The following is a 16,374-nucleotide window of genomic DNA, read 5'->3' as shown; positions in this document are numbered from 1 at the left end:
TTCTCATGAGAGCCTTAGGGGCAGGTACTCTGGGCATTGGTGAGGGTGGAATGTTGCACTTTGGGGGTGAGCAGGCAGAGGTCCCGGTCCCTCTTCACCTGATTTCTTTGCTTTCCCTTTCAGACTGGAGGCCAGCACTGAATCTCGCCGCGCTGGACTGTGCTGAGGAGACCAACAGCGAAGTCTGCAGAGACTTCAATATCCCTGGCTTCCCGACCGTGAGGGTGCGTGACAGGGAGGGGAGAGAGGGCATGGCACTGGCGGTGCATGTTGCCCACTGCTGCCCCGTGCTGCCCTGGCATCTGAGCTCCGTGGTGGCCTCTGATGCCTCTGGCCTCGATCCGCTTAAGTCATGGCCTCTGGAGCACTGTTCCTGTGCTTGATGAGACACCTGTCGTAGAGGCAGAAAGGGATGTGAATCGGGAGGTTCGTTTCGTCTGGCCAGTTCTTCCCTTTATAAGGAGGGGAGGGGCCGATTTCAGCTGCTCTGATTTGAGCTGTGAGGTAGTTATCGCCTAGGCTGGTGAGAACCCTCAGCCCCCAGGATCCTCTTTCCAATTCCTCTCCCTCCCGACCTCCCAGCCGTAGAGGTCTGATCCAACCCTGTAAAACCCGATTCAGGCTCTGACCCACCCATGGGCAGGATCAGACTCAAGGGGCCTGATGATCCTCTAGAAAATACCAGCAAGCTTCGTCCTCATCAGGCAAGTGCCTTGAGACAAGTAGCTCAGAAGTGACCTGCCTGGGTAGCCTCACCCCCTGGTCAAATGCTGATGCCTCAGGCAGCAGGGGTCCCCATCATGGGAGCCATCACACCCAGCACATGAGGGCTCTGTCACCCCAGCTCTGGCTGAAAGTAGCGTGAGCTCTCCAGTGAGGCCTTGCCTGGCAACCTGCCCACTGTGGGGCAGCAGCAGCTTAATTAACATCTGAACAACTTCCAAGGCTCTCAAGTAGGAGGTTCTGGAAAGCCCAGAACAGCAAGGTTGTGCCGTTATACTTAGTGCCCAGGGCTCAGCCCTGGCTGTAATCCAATTAGTTTGCTTCCAATTTATTTTTTTTTTTTAATTTTTTTTTTCAACGTTTATTTATTTATTTTTGGGACAGAGAGAGACAGAGCATGAACGGGGGAGGGACAGAGAGAGAGGGAGACACAGAATCGGAAACAGGCTCCAGGCTCCGAGCCATCAGCCCAGAGCCCGACGTGGGGCTCGAACTCACGGACCGCGAGATCGTGACCTGGCTGAAGTCGGACGCTCAACCGACTGCGCCACCCAGGCGCCCCAGTTTGCTTCCAATTTAAAGAATCAGAATCTCTCTCCCTACCTCCAGCTATAAATAGTAAGCCTCCTTCTACCAGAATGGCATCTAGAAAAGCATTTCTTCTATAACCACTAAGAATAATCAGGAAAGACCTCTGAAGGTTAAAATGCTAAGCATTGTCCTTAGAACAAGGTATCTGAACACAGCAGCCTCAAGTTGCAGGCCGACCCACCAGCCATATCTCAGCCTAATGATTCCAAGAGAATTTGTCTGGAAAACAAGGCTCCGGACTCCAGCAAGAATGTCCAGCTCGACCTCTATGTGACCTTTCTGTTCCTCACACCCATTGGAATCCTGCTAGGTTCAGGGTTTCCACAGCCCCAGCGAGCTCCCTCCTACACTCTTGTTACCATTTGGGGTCAGGCCTAAACCCCAGGTGTAGCTGAGGCTAGGCCTGTCTGGGGAACAGCGTGGTGAGCCAACACCTCCTGCCATATCATTTAGAGGTGGCAGTAAAGAGATTGCCTGTCAGTCATCCCTTTCAAGTTAAAGACCTCCCTGGCAGGGCCACTGCTTTATCCTTGTCCTGAAATATGTAACTGAAAATACTCAGAATTACTGTACAGGGATCTCTGTTACTTTTGCTGAGCCAGGGTAAGCAGCCCAGTGTGGAAAGCTGTGGGAAGACCACCGTGGCTAGAAGAGTCCTCATTCACAGGCTCATACTTCTGTCAGTGAATACTGGCCACAGGGGTCCAGCCCCTGCTCAGCCCCTGGGAAAGGGATTGGCATTGGTGCCAGGGCCGCGTCAGGACGTCCTGGCAGGGTTCTGTGGGACCTGGCACCTGGGGCTTTGTGTTTCTGCCCGGGAGAGGCTGGGGCTCAGTGGGTGTGAGGGAGGCGGCTCAGGCAGTCGGGAGGTCCCCCATAGCTCCCAGTGCCTGGCCTGCCTGTGTCACGCAGCACACGCAGCCCAAATACCTCAAGAGATTAATCATCTCCTGCACCGCCCAGCTGGCTGTGGGAGGGGAGCTGGGAGAGAAGGCCCCACGCTGGTCGTCTTGACCTTTCCCAGCCTTCACACGGGCAGTGCCTGGCTGGGCCTGGCAGTCCAGTTTCAGCAGGGAGAGACACTCAGTGTCCTGTTGTCAGGACTCTGGCCCAGGTGGTTCTAGCTTCCGATGGGTCTCTGCTCTAAGGCACTGGCTTTCAAACCTTTTTACTGTAACCTACAGTAAGATATATACATTTTCCAATGACATCCAGAAGTTGATTTGTATGTGATCACTAAACCAAAAGTTTCATAAAACAGTATTTATTCTTCCTAAATGCAGTGCATGCTACTATTTTTGTTCCATTTATTATTTTTTTTAACTCCTAGCTGTGATTCGCTAAACTGATGTTCCATCTTACTACTACGCTGCTTCAAAGTTTTGGAAAATTCCAGATCTCCAGAAATTCTAGCCCATTCAGAGTCTGGTGTGCCTGTGGGCATCGTGTCTGGACTCCCTAGGGAGCAGAGCAGAGGCTAGAGGTCAGCCTGGCTGCCAGCAGGCCAGAGAGATAGCCCTGATGCCCTGTCTGCTGCCCCCCCCCCCGGGGCTGGGCCTGTCCACACTCCTGCCTCTAGAGCCTGTGAGAACTCCTGTCGCACAGGGCAAGGGAGAGTGTTGCTGGTGTGATGGAGGCAGACCCACACAAGAGTCTGGCCACCCCCAGTTACACGTATCATTGTCCCTTTCTTCTCCCTCCTACCCCTTTTGTCACCATTAGCAAACAGTGAGCTTCCACTAGCCCAGCCTGTGTAGCAAACATCTGGCCCTGCAGGGCCAGCTGGCTGTGTCAGGTGCCTGTCAGACTGGAGCTGGAGCCCAGCTGGAAGAAAACAAAGGTGTGGGGGAGGGAGGGACTAGTTGGCAACAGGTTCTGGCTGGCACTTGGAGACCTAGAGGCTGGATCTAGTGGGGAGGGGCTCTGCCACAGGCCACAGTAGTGCTGTCAGGGGATATTCCATCAGGACCCCTTGTAGCCAGAAGCCCAGCAGGGGCAAGATTACAGAGAGCATCAGCATTGGGGTGGAAGAAGACGGAAGTCTCCCCTTTGCAAGATTCTGAGGAGATACTTCACGTGGGTTCAGATCCTGGTTCCACTGCTTACTATATATGACTCAGAAAGTTGTTTAACCATGCCTCAGCAACAGGCCTCATTTTCCTTGTCTGTAAAAACTGGGATGCTAATATCTCCACCTAATAGGACTGTGGCTGAGCGTGAAGTGAGGTCTTACACGTGAGAGTGCCACAGCATTGTGGAGTATCACGTGGAGTTCAGTAAATGTTACTTGGCTTCCTTCCCATTGTCCGGCCTCCTTCCTAAATCATCCTGTGGAGCTCACGATGGCTCCTCTGTGGGCGCTGCATTTAAGGCAGTCCTTCCATCAGCAGCCTTTGAGTGAATGTTTGCTGGGTGCACTGCGCTGTGCTCACCATTGTGGGGGAGACACAGAGAACTCAGCAGCTAGGTAGTGGGCAGTGAACGCCAGAGGAATCGCCTGGGCTCCCTGAGCCCTCTCCCTAACACATCAGAGAGGTTTCATGGAAGAAGGGGACTTCCACATGGTATTGAAGGACATGTGGGCTTTGGCTAGAAGAAGAGGAATGCGGCCAGAGGAAGAGGTAAGAGCAGAGGCCCTGTGTGGGCAGAACCGTGTGACATGTTGAGAAGACTGGTCTGGCTGGAGCAGAGGCTCCTGGGCAGGGCTGAGGCAGGGTCGTGGGGCCCAGGAAGGGCAGGTCCCTGAGTTCAAGGCTGGGAGTGTGGACAGCCTGTAGGGGCACAGAGGCTGGGCTGTTACCTTATGTGGCACTTGCAAGAGGGTGGGGTGTCAGGGAGGGGGACTCCTGGCTCTCTCAGGAAGAAGGATATGAGCCCCCAGTCAGCAGTCACCTGCTCTCTTGTGGTCCCCTCCACAGTCAGGCCCCAACATAGCAATGGTTAGGCATATGGATCCTCCTGGGATCACCATAAGATATTTGGAGACCAGGTCATTTTCCTTGAAACTTGCCTTAAAAGCTTGGATCCAGTGTTATCGATGGTCACCACTGGAAAGTGTGCTTTCCATTCAGCCTTATTTGACCCCTAGAAAGGCAGTTACTCTTTTTTTTTTTTTTTTTTTTTTTTAATTTTTTTTTTTTCAACGTTTTTAATTTATTTTTGGGACAGAGAGAGACATAGCATGAACGGGGGAGGGGCAGAGAGAGAGGGAGACACAGAATCGGAAACAGGCTCCAGGCTCTGAGCCATCAGCCCAGAGCCCGACGCGGGGCTCGAACTCACGGACCGCGAGATCGTGACCTGGCTGAAGTCGGACGCTTAACCGACTGCGCCACCCAGGCGCCCCAGAAAGGCAGTTACTCTTGATATTGGTGTTGCTTCTTGACAGATTGGTAAAGACCCACCTGCTGCCCCTTGGTCTCCTGCCTTTGGGGAGATGGGGAGGTCTTCCAGGGGCGCAGAGTTGGGGAAGGGTCCTGCGTGAAGTGGCGGGAGGAAAGGGACCGGGTGCCGACTGCTCCTGGAAAAAAGAAAACTCACTGCTGACATCTTAATTACCTGTTTCCAAGAGTTGTGGTGGTTTCCCTTGGGGAGGGCACACGCCTCCTCCAACAGCTGACTTAAGAAGGATGCATTTTAATAGGAGGACAAAAATGTGCCCTGACTAGATTTTAATATGATTTTCACATGAGCATCTAAGATGATCAAAGGGCAGAGGTTCTCTGCTCAGCTGAACAGATGCCTTCTGGGAACTTCCATGTTCTCGACACCGTGGGGCTTGCAGAGGTGCCAGAGTACAGTCCTCTACAGTCCAGAGAAAGTTCCGGTTTCAGGCCTGTCATAGCTGAAGTGCAGGGAAAGGGGACAGTGGGGGTAAGTTTGGGTCAGGTCCTAGAAGGCCTCGGACCCAGTGAGTTTAGCCATTATTCGTTGGTAGTGGAGAGTCAGGGGAGAGATTTGCAGGAGAATGACATGATCAGACTGGAACTGTGCCACTAAGCAAAGGGGCAACGAGGAACAGAGTTGGAGAATGCAAAAATTGAGCGGATGAAAATGTCTGAGCTTACAGAGGGACAGGTGACAACTGTTGCATTAGGCCAGGAAATAGGTGGTAAGCCCTGGTCTGGACAAGGGCAACTGGCCCAGACGACTGGTGAAGAATCACAAAGGTCACATTCACAGAACTTGTCCTCTGACTGGCTGATGGGGTTAGGGGGAGGACGAGGTGCTGGTCTGGATAATGGGGGGAGAAGGATGAGCATGGGATGAAATAAGCAACATAAATGGAGAAACAAGTTGGGGGAGGGGTGACTTAGAGAGTTGGGGGAGGGGTAGCACCTGGGTGGAGGGCACCAGGAGGAAACGGAAGTCTAGGACGGGTGAGGACCTGGACAGAGGGTTCAGATTGCAAATCATTTAGACCAAGTAGATGACATTGGCAAGGGAGGCAAACAGTAGGCTTATTCACTCATTCATTTGCTCCTTTGTCCAAAAGCATGGATTAACCTCCTTGTTTTTGACGATACCTCCCAGGGCTTTTTATAAAAAAAAATTTTTTTTAATGTTTGTTTATTTTTCAGGGACAGGGTGTGAGCAGGCAAGGGGCAGAGAGAGAGGGAGACACAGAATCCGAAGCAGGCTCCAGGCTCTGCGCTATCAGCACAGAGCCCAATGCGGGGCTCGAACTCACAAACCATGAGATCGTGACCTGAGCTGAAGTCGGACGCTTAACAGACTAAGCCACCCAGGTGCCCCTTTCCCAGGGCTTTTTAAACAGAAGAGTGTCAAGAGCTGATGCATGGCTGGAGACTGGGTACAGGAGATGGTGGGGGCAGGGGACACGAGAGAGGAGTCCAGGGCGAGGCTAGGACAAGGGTGAAGGGAAGGCTGTGCAATGGCGAAGAAGGCCTGGTCGGTGTCAGGCAAATCAAGGGAGATGGCAATGTGGAGGCCAACGAGGAGAATGTCAGGAATATATGGTACAAAAAAATGGCAAAACCTGGCCATGGGGGCAAAGCAGACACTGCAGAGGAAGCAAGGAGGCGCTGGAGAGGTCATTGGATTGGCCAAAGGGGTCAGCTGAGCAGTGGGGGCACAGGCCACAGGCCACAGCATGGGAGTGAGTGAGTGGGGCATGGGAGTGAAGTGAGAGGGCAGCCGGAGAGGGAGAGCGGACCCTGCTTTGGGAAATTTGGCAGTGCTAGGAAAACGGGAAATGCAGTAACTGGAGGAGGAAGGAGGGCATCTCTCTATTCTCATCCCACTTCCCTTCCTGCCCTTTTTTAAAAGAAAAATTAGGAGGATTGTAGTCTATTTGTAGGCTTAGGGAAGTTGCTGGCAGAAAAGGGGAAGGAGATGAATTGATCGGAAAAAGTTCCTAAGAGCATGAAGTTGGGAGCTGGAGCCCCAGTGGCGACATTGTTCTGGAAGGTAGATGGGCATCTGAGGACAGAAGGGAAGGCTGTGTAGTAGCACAGGGGCACGTGGAGGGACGTGGGAGGTCTTCCTGGGGGTGTGTCTTGGGTCCCTGCATTCCCCTGGGTCAGTCTTGCTGGGGCTCCTGTCTCACTCCCTGCTGCCCATGGCCGGGGCCTTTAGAAGGCTCCGCTGGGGTCCAGGGAGGGTGCCTTTTGATGGAGGTAACATGCCAGCCCCTTTTAATAAAGCACCTGCTCATACCTGGGTGACCTGGTGGTTGATGAAGACAAGTTGCCACGCTGCTTTTCATGACTGAAAATAACACCCGTAGCAGTGACGGTCCATAAATGCCTTAACATGCTTTCTCTACTCGATCCCATCGCAATTCAGGAACTTTGTGATTGTTCTTACAAGTGTTAGGATAACGTATAATTTCTCTCAGAATTTGTTTAATAACTGCAAAGAACATTATCATACATATATGTGGCAGGGCGCCTGGGTGGCTCAGTCGGTTAAGCGTCCAACTTTGGCTCAGGTCATGATCTCACATTTCATGAGTTCAAGCTCCGCATCAGGCCCTGTGCTGACAGCTCAGAGCCTGGAGCCTGCTTCGGATTCTCTGTCTCCCTCTCTGTCTCCCTTTTCCCCACTCACAGTCTGTCTCTCTGTCTCTCTCTCTCTCTCTCAAAAATAAACATTTAAAAATGAAAAATAAAAATAAATATATGTGGCGCGTATCTGTGGATGGTTTTCACCTAGAATAAAAGTTCATATTAATGGTCTAGAAAGAAAGAGGATAAAGCAGTTAGCAGGAGTTAGGAGCCAGGTGAGGTCAGAGGGAACAGGAGAAGGTTGTAGATGGGAAGAGGTGGGTGGCTTCTGTGCATCTTTGTGGTTCCTCATGTGGGAGGGTGGGCAGGTGGCCTGTTAGTTTTCCACCTACAAATGGCTGGAATAAACAAATGCTAGCTGGTCAGTGTTTCCTAGTGTTTAAGAGGTGGAACAAGGGAAGGGGATGGTATTAATCATGCAGTTAACACTTATTCGTTCCTTACTGTATGCATCAGACACAAGCACTTAGATATGTTATCTTTGACTCCTCACAGCAAATCTTCAAGGTGGATGGTGTCATCTCATCTTAAAGATGAGAAGGGAGAGGGGGGCTAATGGATTGCCCAAGGTCACACAGCAAGAGTAGCAGAATCCAGGTCTGGTAGACCACAGGACCCGTACTCAACCACCAGCTTGGAATAAGGCCGGATGGCCGTACTGTTGCAGGCAGAGGCCCAAAGAAAGCTACAGGTGGCCCCGGAGGACCTCAGGAAGAGGCCTCTTCCTGGCCAGCAGACTCTCTCACAGGCCTTTAGGTAGCTGTCTGTCAAGACAACTGAACTTTGTTCCCTCCTGAGCCCAGGAGAGCACAGGCCAGAGCCCTGCCAGTGGTCTTGCCACTTACACAGAGGCCCACGTCCTGAGGAATTGTCCTCTGTTCTCTCTGTCCTCTTGCCCAAGGAGGTCATTCTCGCTCCACACTGAGGCTGGAGTGTCATTCGCGTAAATGGGAAAAGAGGACGAAGTGGTGAATTAAATTGGCCTGTCTGTAACAAGACTTGTTTCTTCAGGGGCTTGGGCCCACCCTTCAACAGGACCTGAACTGGAGACCCCTCCCCTCGTGGAGTGTCTGCTGTGCCAGACTGGGAGTTCTCAGTGGACAGACAGACACCAGCCTCTAAGGACAGACTGCCTCAGAGGGTCGCTTACATTTTCTGGGGGAAGTATGACGTGACTTTGTTTTCTCGGTTGGGTTTGCCTCATCCTTTCATCCATGCAGCGGATATTTTCCAGTCACGGTGTGCTGGGTGCCGGTGCTTAGGGAGACCATCTGCCTCTAGTACTGTGCGTCCCTGGGTGCATCAGAGCTGTGGGGGTAGGGATTGGGTACGGAGACGGGGAAGACAGGAATCCGTGTCCAGCCCCAGGGGCAGAAACCGTCCTGTTCTCCTTTACAGATGAGGAAACTGAGGCTCACAAAAGTTAAGTAATTTTCCCAAATTAACCCCCTTGAGTAAGTAGAGGGTCTTAGACACGGATCCATCTGGCACCGCTGTTGTGGTCTTAGCTCCGTGTGTTACTGACTCTCGCCTGTGTGTTTGCTTCCAGTTCTTTAAGGCCTTCACCAAGAACGGCTCAGGAACAGCACTGCCAGGTAGGTGTCCTGGGTCCAGTTGTCCATGGTCTTTCTCTTTTTCTTTCTGCTGGGTTTCTACTGAGGTGAGGAGAGCCCGGCAGGGTCTCCGGGGTGAAGAGTTTCCCAGGTGAAAGTGGAGTTTGTGGTTTCTTGTGTGGCCTTCCCAGCCAGCCTGGAAGATGCCTTCAGGGAAAGGAGGCTGAAGAAACCCTTCTGGTTTGGCTGGTTCAGGGTCCTGGGAAGAGGGGAGGGTCACAGTGTATCCAGGCTAACTCTTCCTGTCAAAATGGGTTTGGCATCCAGAGGGACAGACCAGCTAGCCTCCGGGGAAAACCCTCATGGGTCCCAGGTCTGAAGGACTCTTTCCTGTCCCCTAAGAGATGGGTCTCCTTGCATAACTTAGGGCCACAGAAGAAGACCCCACCCCCACTGCTAAGGACTGAGCCATGCTCTGTTTCTCTCAGAACTAGCCTGTGCCCTGGGCCCTTTGTTTCAATGAAGCCGACAAGGGTGCTGGGATTCATTCTCCTCCCCTCCTCATGCCCCCCCCCCCCCACCATGTCCGTCTTCATCCAGTGGCTGGTGCTGATGTGGAGACGCTGCGGAAGAGGCTCATCGACGCCCTCGAGTCCCATAGAGACACGTGGCCCCCTGCCTGCCCCCCACTGGAGCCTGCCAGGTATTCAGGGTGGAGCAGATTTGGTGCAGCGTGGGCCAGGATCACAGGCCTGGGAGCAAGAGGGTAGTGGGGACAGCTGGGCAGGGGAAATGAAGGCCTGTGTCTTTGGGGCAGACACCTCTGTAGGCTGGAGCCACTCTGGAGCAGCTGGTAGAAGGTACCCTGTTGCTGGAGTCCTCCCCGAGCAGCCCTGGCTTCGTGGGGCTGACAGGTGCAAAGGCCTGTCTTGCCGGGCAGAAAGGAAGAGATGGGCAGGGGTTCTCCAGGTCATACCTGCTGCTGCTTTTCATAACCTGTCCTCGTGATCTTTTCACATGATCTAACCTGGAGGGGGCACCGAGAGAGTGGGCGGGGGGAGGAAGAAGATAGGCTCAGAGGAAAAGGGAACCCTTCCTGTAAAAGGAAAGTGGTTGTCTTTCTGAGCAGCGGCTGTGACTGGGGGGTGGGGCGTGTGACTGTTGTGCCACAGAGCATCAGGCATGGTGGCTGGTGGCCCTTATCTGCCTGCCAGGCAGGCTTCCAGGATTGTCTGTTCTAGGAGAGGCAGGTGCACAGTGTATTGCTTTAGCTCTCCTACAGAGGGTAAATTGAGGACACTGGGTCCCGCCCTCCCAGATAAGCTCTTGAGACCGGATAGTGCCCACCTCAGGGACTCCTGCCAAGAAGGAACAAATCCAAATACCAGCAGGCACTGCTGGAGGGAGCCCAGCCTTAGAGCAGAATGAAGGTTCCAGGGGCTGAGAAGGCCTCGTGAGACAGACGCTGGTGCTCCAGGCCCTCCACGTTGATTTAATGATGTTCTTCAAAGCCATAGCCCTGCCAAGAGATTGTGCTTCTAAGCGTCAGTCAACCCACGGTGACTTTTTATAATCTTCCCCAATTGTCCATCCTCCCGGAGGGCCCCACAGAGATCCTGGACCCAGCATTAGTCAGGTATGGTTTGGGGCTGCACAGCGTGATTCCATCTCTCCAGGAAACAGCCAGCCAGCCTGTTCCTTACTTACATTTCCCAGTGACCGTGTCTGTCTGTCTTAGGCCCACACATCCCTCATGGTGCATTTTCAGTCCCAAGGGATCTCAAAAGCAGCAAATCAGACACACCTGCCAACTCCCTCAAAGTGGCCCTTCTAAAGAGCTTTAGGAAGGAGGCAGAGATGTGTGATGAAAGGTGAGCTGCCTCTTCCAGAAGTCTGAGTGGGAATGGATGGGCTGGGGGGTGTTGGCCGCCATGTTGCTCTTCTGCCAGCCGAAGGGAGGTCTGGCGAAGGGGTCTGAGAGGCTGTCAGGGTCCACAGCTCCTCTTTTCATCCCCCCGTTGGAGTTCACTCTAGCCCCCACCTCTCTAGCACATCCTTTTGTATTGTCACTGGGCTGGGCTCCAGCGTTGGCCCCATTTTGTGTGTTCCATTTGGATGTGATCATGCCACATGTGTCATTGGATCCAGTAGAGGGAAATAGGTCATCAGGTTAGGGATAAAAAGATGCAGTCTCCCAGTGCCCTCTTACGTGTTGGCCTCTTAAGCATGTGTGACAATGTGCCGTCTTTAATTGGAATGAGGAAACAGATCATTTTTGTGCAATTATTTTCCGCTGAAACTTTGAGTTTCTAAAACCGTTTGGAGCTTAATTCTCTGATTTGAGGTGATCATAACATTTACCTTCTTACTAATTTCTGCCTTTGTTCTGGGTCTCAGTCTCTTCAAATTAAAATAAGGAGGTTGGATTAGATGGCTTCTAAGGTCTCCTGCACCCAGGACTTTGGTTCTTTAATTCCCTTGTCAGGCCTGCTCCAGGGGAGGGAAAGTGGGTCTCCCAGTTGGTAATGACTTGCCACCACCAAGACCAAGTCTCATATCTGAATGGTTCTAAACACTGGTCCTTAGGGGACAAATAAAAACCATATTCGCTAAGCCTGGGCCTTACCCAGAACATAAAGACGACTAGTGTCAAAGCATTGCTTTGTCCCTCCCCCACCCACTTCCTGCTCCCTAGACCACCTCATAATCACCCCAGATTTTTAAGAGACAGCATCAAAAAACAAATCAAGGGGCACCTGGGTGGCTCCGTCGGTTCGGCACCCGACTCTTGATTGGAGCTCAGGTCACAATCTCATAGTTTGTGGGATCGAGCCCCACATCAGGCTCTGCACCGACAGTGTGGAGCCTGCTTCTCTCTCTCCCTCTCTCTCTCTGCCCCTCCCCTGCACACTCTCATGCTCGCTCTGGCTCTCTCTCTCTCAAAAATAAACATTTGAAAAAACAAGTCAATAAGGTGGGCACAATGGAGAGCCAGTGTGAGGTAGCAGAGGCAGCATGCTCTGAGACTGAGGGTTTGGCTTTACTCCCCCGGAGGGGAGGGCTGGCAGGGGGAGACCGCCATGGAGCCCCCTGTGGAAACAGAGGAGGAGTTTGTGTGGCTGTGCCTGCAGTGCTATGCCTGCCACGCCTGTGTCCCCAGCAGCTCCGCTTTATTGTCACTGGCTGTGGATGGTCACTGCCAATGTTGTCTCTTGCAGGCTGGAGGAGATTGATGGCTTTTTTGCAAGAAACGACGAAGAATACCTGGCCCTGATCTTTGAAAAGGCAGGCTCCTATCTGGGTAGAGAGGTGAGCTGCCCCCAGGGTCCCTGCAACTCCTGAGGAGCCCAGTGAGTTCAAGGACAGAGCTGTCTCCCGGAATTCTAGGGTGTCAGTCACGTGCACTTCTTAGCTCAGCACTGGCCTGACCCCTGCTGGGGGACACGGGAAGTGTGGGAGCCGGGCCTTTCTATTTGAAAACCTTTATGTCTGTTTTCATGTCCCTCATTGAAACCGCACATATATCACCTGTTGTCCATTGAATGCTGGCACACATAGTCGCTAATCTTCAAAGTTAAGGTAGATAATCAGGTAACACATTGAAGATCCCCTGGCCAGTGAATTGGTGGAGTACGGCTTTAAGCCAGGTCTGTGAGCCTGCCCACCTCCCCCCCGCCCCCCCCAAGAACTGGAGTAGAAAACTTGAGTGGGGGGAGGGGACATCAAAGCTCATGCAGTGCCTCATTAGGAAGTGAGATCCCTTACCAGATGAGGCAGGTTACAGAACAGGCAGGTTTGACTTCCCATTTCGTGATGATCTGTGATCAAGTGAGTTAGCTTCCTGGAGCCCCATTTCCATCTATAAAGCAGTGATAATTACCTTTCCTCAGAGTATTGCTGGGACAGTCCAATGAGGCAGTTTAGGTAACAGACCTGGGTGGGTAGCTGGCACAGAATAGTGCCTTTTAAAGATCCATGCCCCTGGCCTGATGCAGAGAGCTCTGCATTCTGCCACTGGCACACAGACTCCTCTAGACCACTGGTGAGCTTTTCCCAGGTGCAGAGGTGGATGACGGGCCAGGGCACGGGTGAAGGTGCAAGGCAGGGCAGGGATGTAGAAGAGGCATGAAAGTGGGAATGAAATTAAACACCACTGTTGACTCTGAATGGCTTTCCTCCCGAAACTCAGCAAGCACAGTCGACAGGGCTCTGGGGTGCCTCTAGGCCTCGGAGCACCAAGAGGGGAAACAGAGGGAGGTGGGGAGGGGGCACAGAGTTTTGCTGAAGGACTGCCTGACCCTTCTGGGGTCCCAGTCCAGGCCTGGGGGCATGCCTGTCATGAGGAAGTGACTGATAAATGTTCATTGGAATCAGCTTTTCTCCCTGCTGCCCACCCCCTAACCCCCTGGGAAACCAGGGGCAGGGACCCCTGTGGACTGAGTGAGTCTGGGGCCGTGTCCACGCAGAGGATGGTTAGTTTGAAAAGCAGGAAGGCACAGTGACCAAGAGCCCAGGCTCTGGAGCCAAACTGAACTGGATTTGTTGCCCAATTCAGGCTCTTGCTAACTGTATGACCTAGACACTCGATTTCACTTCTAAGCCTCAGGTTTTTCATTTGCAATAGGCATTTATTTTTTTAATGAACACTTATGTACCTACTATGCACTAGTTGCTGTTACGATTCCAATTTTGTTAATAATCCAATTGTTACTCCAGTTTTGCAAGTAAGGAAATTGAGTTGGGGGGAGGTTTAGGCCAGTGGGGCCAGGATGCACACCCAGGTAGCCATAGTATACTGTGCCTACTGGCTTGGCCTCCTAACAATAGTTCCTGTTTCATAGTATGATTTTGAAGATTAAATGAAGCAATATATATACAGTGCATAATACCTACTCTGTAAACATTAGCTAATATTATTTTTCCCTTATTTCTTTCTAAAATTAAAATCCTATTAAGTATGTTTTCTGATTCGGAATATAGATAGAAAGCCTTATAAATATGAGAATAAAAACGAAACCACATTTTATCATGCCTTCTACAGATTGCTTTCATTGGAAAGAAAATGATATTCAATTGGACTGCTCTAGGAAATTCAAGGTGTGTGGTGTACACAGTTCCAAGGCCCCTTCTCCTGGGCAGTGCTTGATTCTTGTCCCCTGTGGCATAGATGCGGTTGGTGGCATGAGACTCACTCAGCACCCTGGTCCACTCTCTGAAAGGTTTAGAGTCTGGGTGGAGCGTGGCTGCCACCAGGCACCCACCCAGGGCTCCTTCTGCCCAGTGACTGGACCCCGCCCCCAACACGTCTATCTGTCTGTCTCTGCAGGTGACTCTGGACCTGTCCCAGCACCATGGCATAGCGGTGCGCAGGGTCCTGAACACGGAGGGTGATGTGGTGAGCAAGTTTGGGGTCACCGACTTCCCGTCTTGCTACTTGCTGTTTCGGAATGGCTCTGCCTCCCGGGTCCATGTGTGAGTGCAGTGCCTCTCTGTCCCCTCCCTCCTCTCTCCCTGTGCTCGTTTCTTCCTGCCGGGAGGGGCTTCTGGCCTCTTAACTGGGGCTGACAAGTTCTTTCTCCTGCCCTTCTTCTGAGGAGCTCCCTCCGAGACAGGCAGGGAGCTCCCTGTGCAGGAGAAGTAGCCATCTGCCTGCGGGAGTGGGCAGTGCCGGGAACATGGCCCCTGGCCCCCAGCTCAGCAGTCCTGCCTCAGGCTCCTGGCACCCTCACCCTCCGTGCTTCTGTACCGTCGCCACCGTAGCCCTGGCCCCACTCCTCATTCTCCTCTGTCCACAGACTCGTTGGCAGGCTGCGGGCCTGGCAAGCTCTCAGATATGCCTGACCCTCCCTCCCTTTAGTTTTCTAATTGCAGAAAAGTTCATTAGGAGCTAGACAATAGCCGGTTCCAAAATGCCAAGAGAAAACAATCAGGCCAGCCGTGGCCCTCTGTCAGGCTCCTGCTGCTGAATGTCCCGTTAAATGGCGCCAGATGGTGCCTCGATGCCCTCCCTGGGTAGATGATTGATGTAGCCTGGCTCTGCAGGCAGGAACTCGAGGGCCAGGGAGCTCGAGACTTGCCCGAGGTACCCAGCGAGCTGCTCTGCGGGCCCATTAGTGCCATCCCGCCTGGAGGCTGGGCAGGGTGGCCACGCGCCCTTGCCGGCCCCAGTCGCTAGATAGCACCGGGCCAGGCCTTGTCAGAGAGTTCTCCTGGGGGAGGGAAGCCTGATGTCTGTAGGGGGACAGGAGGGACAGAAAGTGCCAGTCCTGGTGGGGAGAGGAGGCATTGTTTCCCTACTTGGAGCTGGTGGAGGGGAAAATTGTTTGTGACGACGCTGCTCCGGAGCCATCTGTTCATCGATAAACATCGGGCCAGGACGGCAGAGTGGGAAGCAGGGCTTCCTGATGCCAGCTCCCCTGGGGTGTCCCGTCATGCTGTGGCTGGTCTTCACACCCTCCCTCCAGGTGGCCATGACCGGGAGGTGTCGCCTGCCCTCAAGGACTCTGTCAGAAGAGGGAAAGAAGTCAAAAGGATTGTAGAAGGATTTGAGGATTGTAGCATTTTTGTTGTTGTTGTTACTACCTGTTTTTGAAAAGCCGTGTATCACACTGCGGTGACTTTCTTGGGGACTCATGTCCCCTCTGGTATCTCAGAGCCAGCTTGTGAGCAGGCAGCTTCCTCGGTCTCTGGGGAGGGGAGTCAGACCCAGCCGTCCTGTCCACGGCGGAATTAGCAGCAGCCCCGCGGACCCTACCTGCTCCTCCGCGTGCTCCATCCCACAGCCTCTCCGGGCCAGGTTGAGACCTTCTCGGGCCCCGCTGCTTTTCCAGATGGGGTTTTGACATCAGACTGGTGTCCATGAAACTTTCCATTGCATGAGCAGTGGATAGAAAGGCCGAAGTGAGGGGCGCCTGGGTGGCTCAGTCGGTTAAGCGTCCGACTTCAGCTCGGGTCACGATCTCGCGGTCCGTGAGTTCAAGCCCCGCGTCGGGCTCTGGGCTGATGGCTTGGAGCCTGGAGCCTGCTTCCGATTCTGTGTCTCCCTCTCTCTCTGTCCCTCCCCCGTTCATGTTCTGTCTCTCTCTGTCTCAAAAATAAATAAAACATTAAAAAAAATTAAAAAAAAAAAAAAGAAAGGCCGAAGTGAGGCATGGGTGCCTTGATTTTGAGCTCGCGGAGGGTAAGACCCAACCAGATTCAAATATTTCTTAATAAACATTTCTGTCAAGTGAGCCACCTACCTCCTCTCCAGGCAGGAGTTCGCCCTGGGGTCTGCTTCTCCAGACTCACTGCCTCTCCTCTGTGCTTTCTTCCCTCACAGACTTAAGGAATCCAGGTCCTTCTACACCGTGTACCTGCAGAAGTTCTCCAGGACCACCAGGGAGGCTGTCCCGACCACGGTTGCGCCCACCACAGCTCACACAGCAGCTCCCACTGTGTGGAAGGTCGCAGATCGGTAAGGCCACGCCTACTTCCCT

General features: G+C 52.9%; 1 protein-coding gene and 1 long non-coding RNA gene across 2 annotated transcripts in view; one reads left to right on the top strand and one right to left on the bottom strand.

Annotated features, from left to right (window-relative positions):
• The window catches only part of QSOX1 (quiescin sulfhydryl oxidase 1), a 36,024-nt gene that overhangs the window by 7,142 nt on the left and 12,508 nt on the right, over window positions 1-16,374 (top strand). Inside the window, exons 2-7 of the mRNA XM_058702430.1 lie at window positions 124-224; window positions 8,893-8,938; window positions 9,497-9,599; window positions 12,115-12,205; window positions 14,223-14,368; window positions 16,218-16,352. Of these exons, the coding sequence (XP_058558413.1) occupies window positions 124-224; window positions 8,893-8,938; window positions 9,497-9,599; window positions 12,115-12,205; window positions 14,223-14,368; window positions 16,218-16,352 (622 nt within the window). The remainder of the gene's footprint in view (window positions 1-123; window positions 225-8,892; window positions 8,939-9,496; window positions 9,600-12,114; window positions 12,206-14,222; window positions 14,369-16,217; window positions 16,353-16,374) is intronic.
• On the bottom strand, window positions 13,902-16,246 carry LOC131496629 (uncharacterized). The gene is made up of 2 exons (XR_009254578.1): window positions 16,138-16,246; window positions 13,902-15,399 (listed from the first exon to the last, which is right to left on the bottom strand). It is a non-coding gene; the product is annotated as an uncharacterized LOC131496629 (long non-coding RNA).

Source organism: Neofelis nebulosa, chromosome 15 (genome assembly GCF_028018385.1).
Source record: "Neofelis nebulosa isolate mNeoNeb1 chromosome 15, mNeoNeb1.pri, whole genome shotgun sequence".
Taxonomy (NCBI): Eukaryota; Metazoa; Chordata; class Mammalia; order Carnivora; family Felidae; genus Neofelis; species Neofelis nebulosa.
Note: the sequence above shows the minus strand (reverse complement) of the source record. Positions and strands in the feature narration are given on the sequence as shown.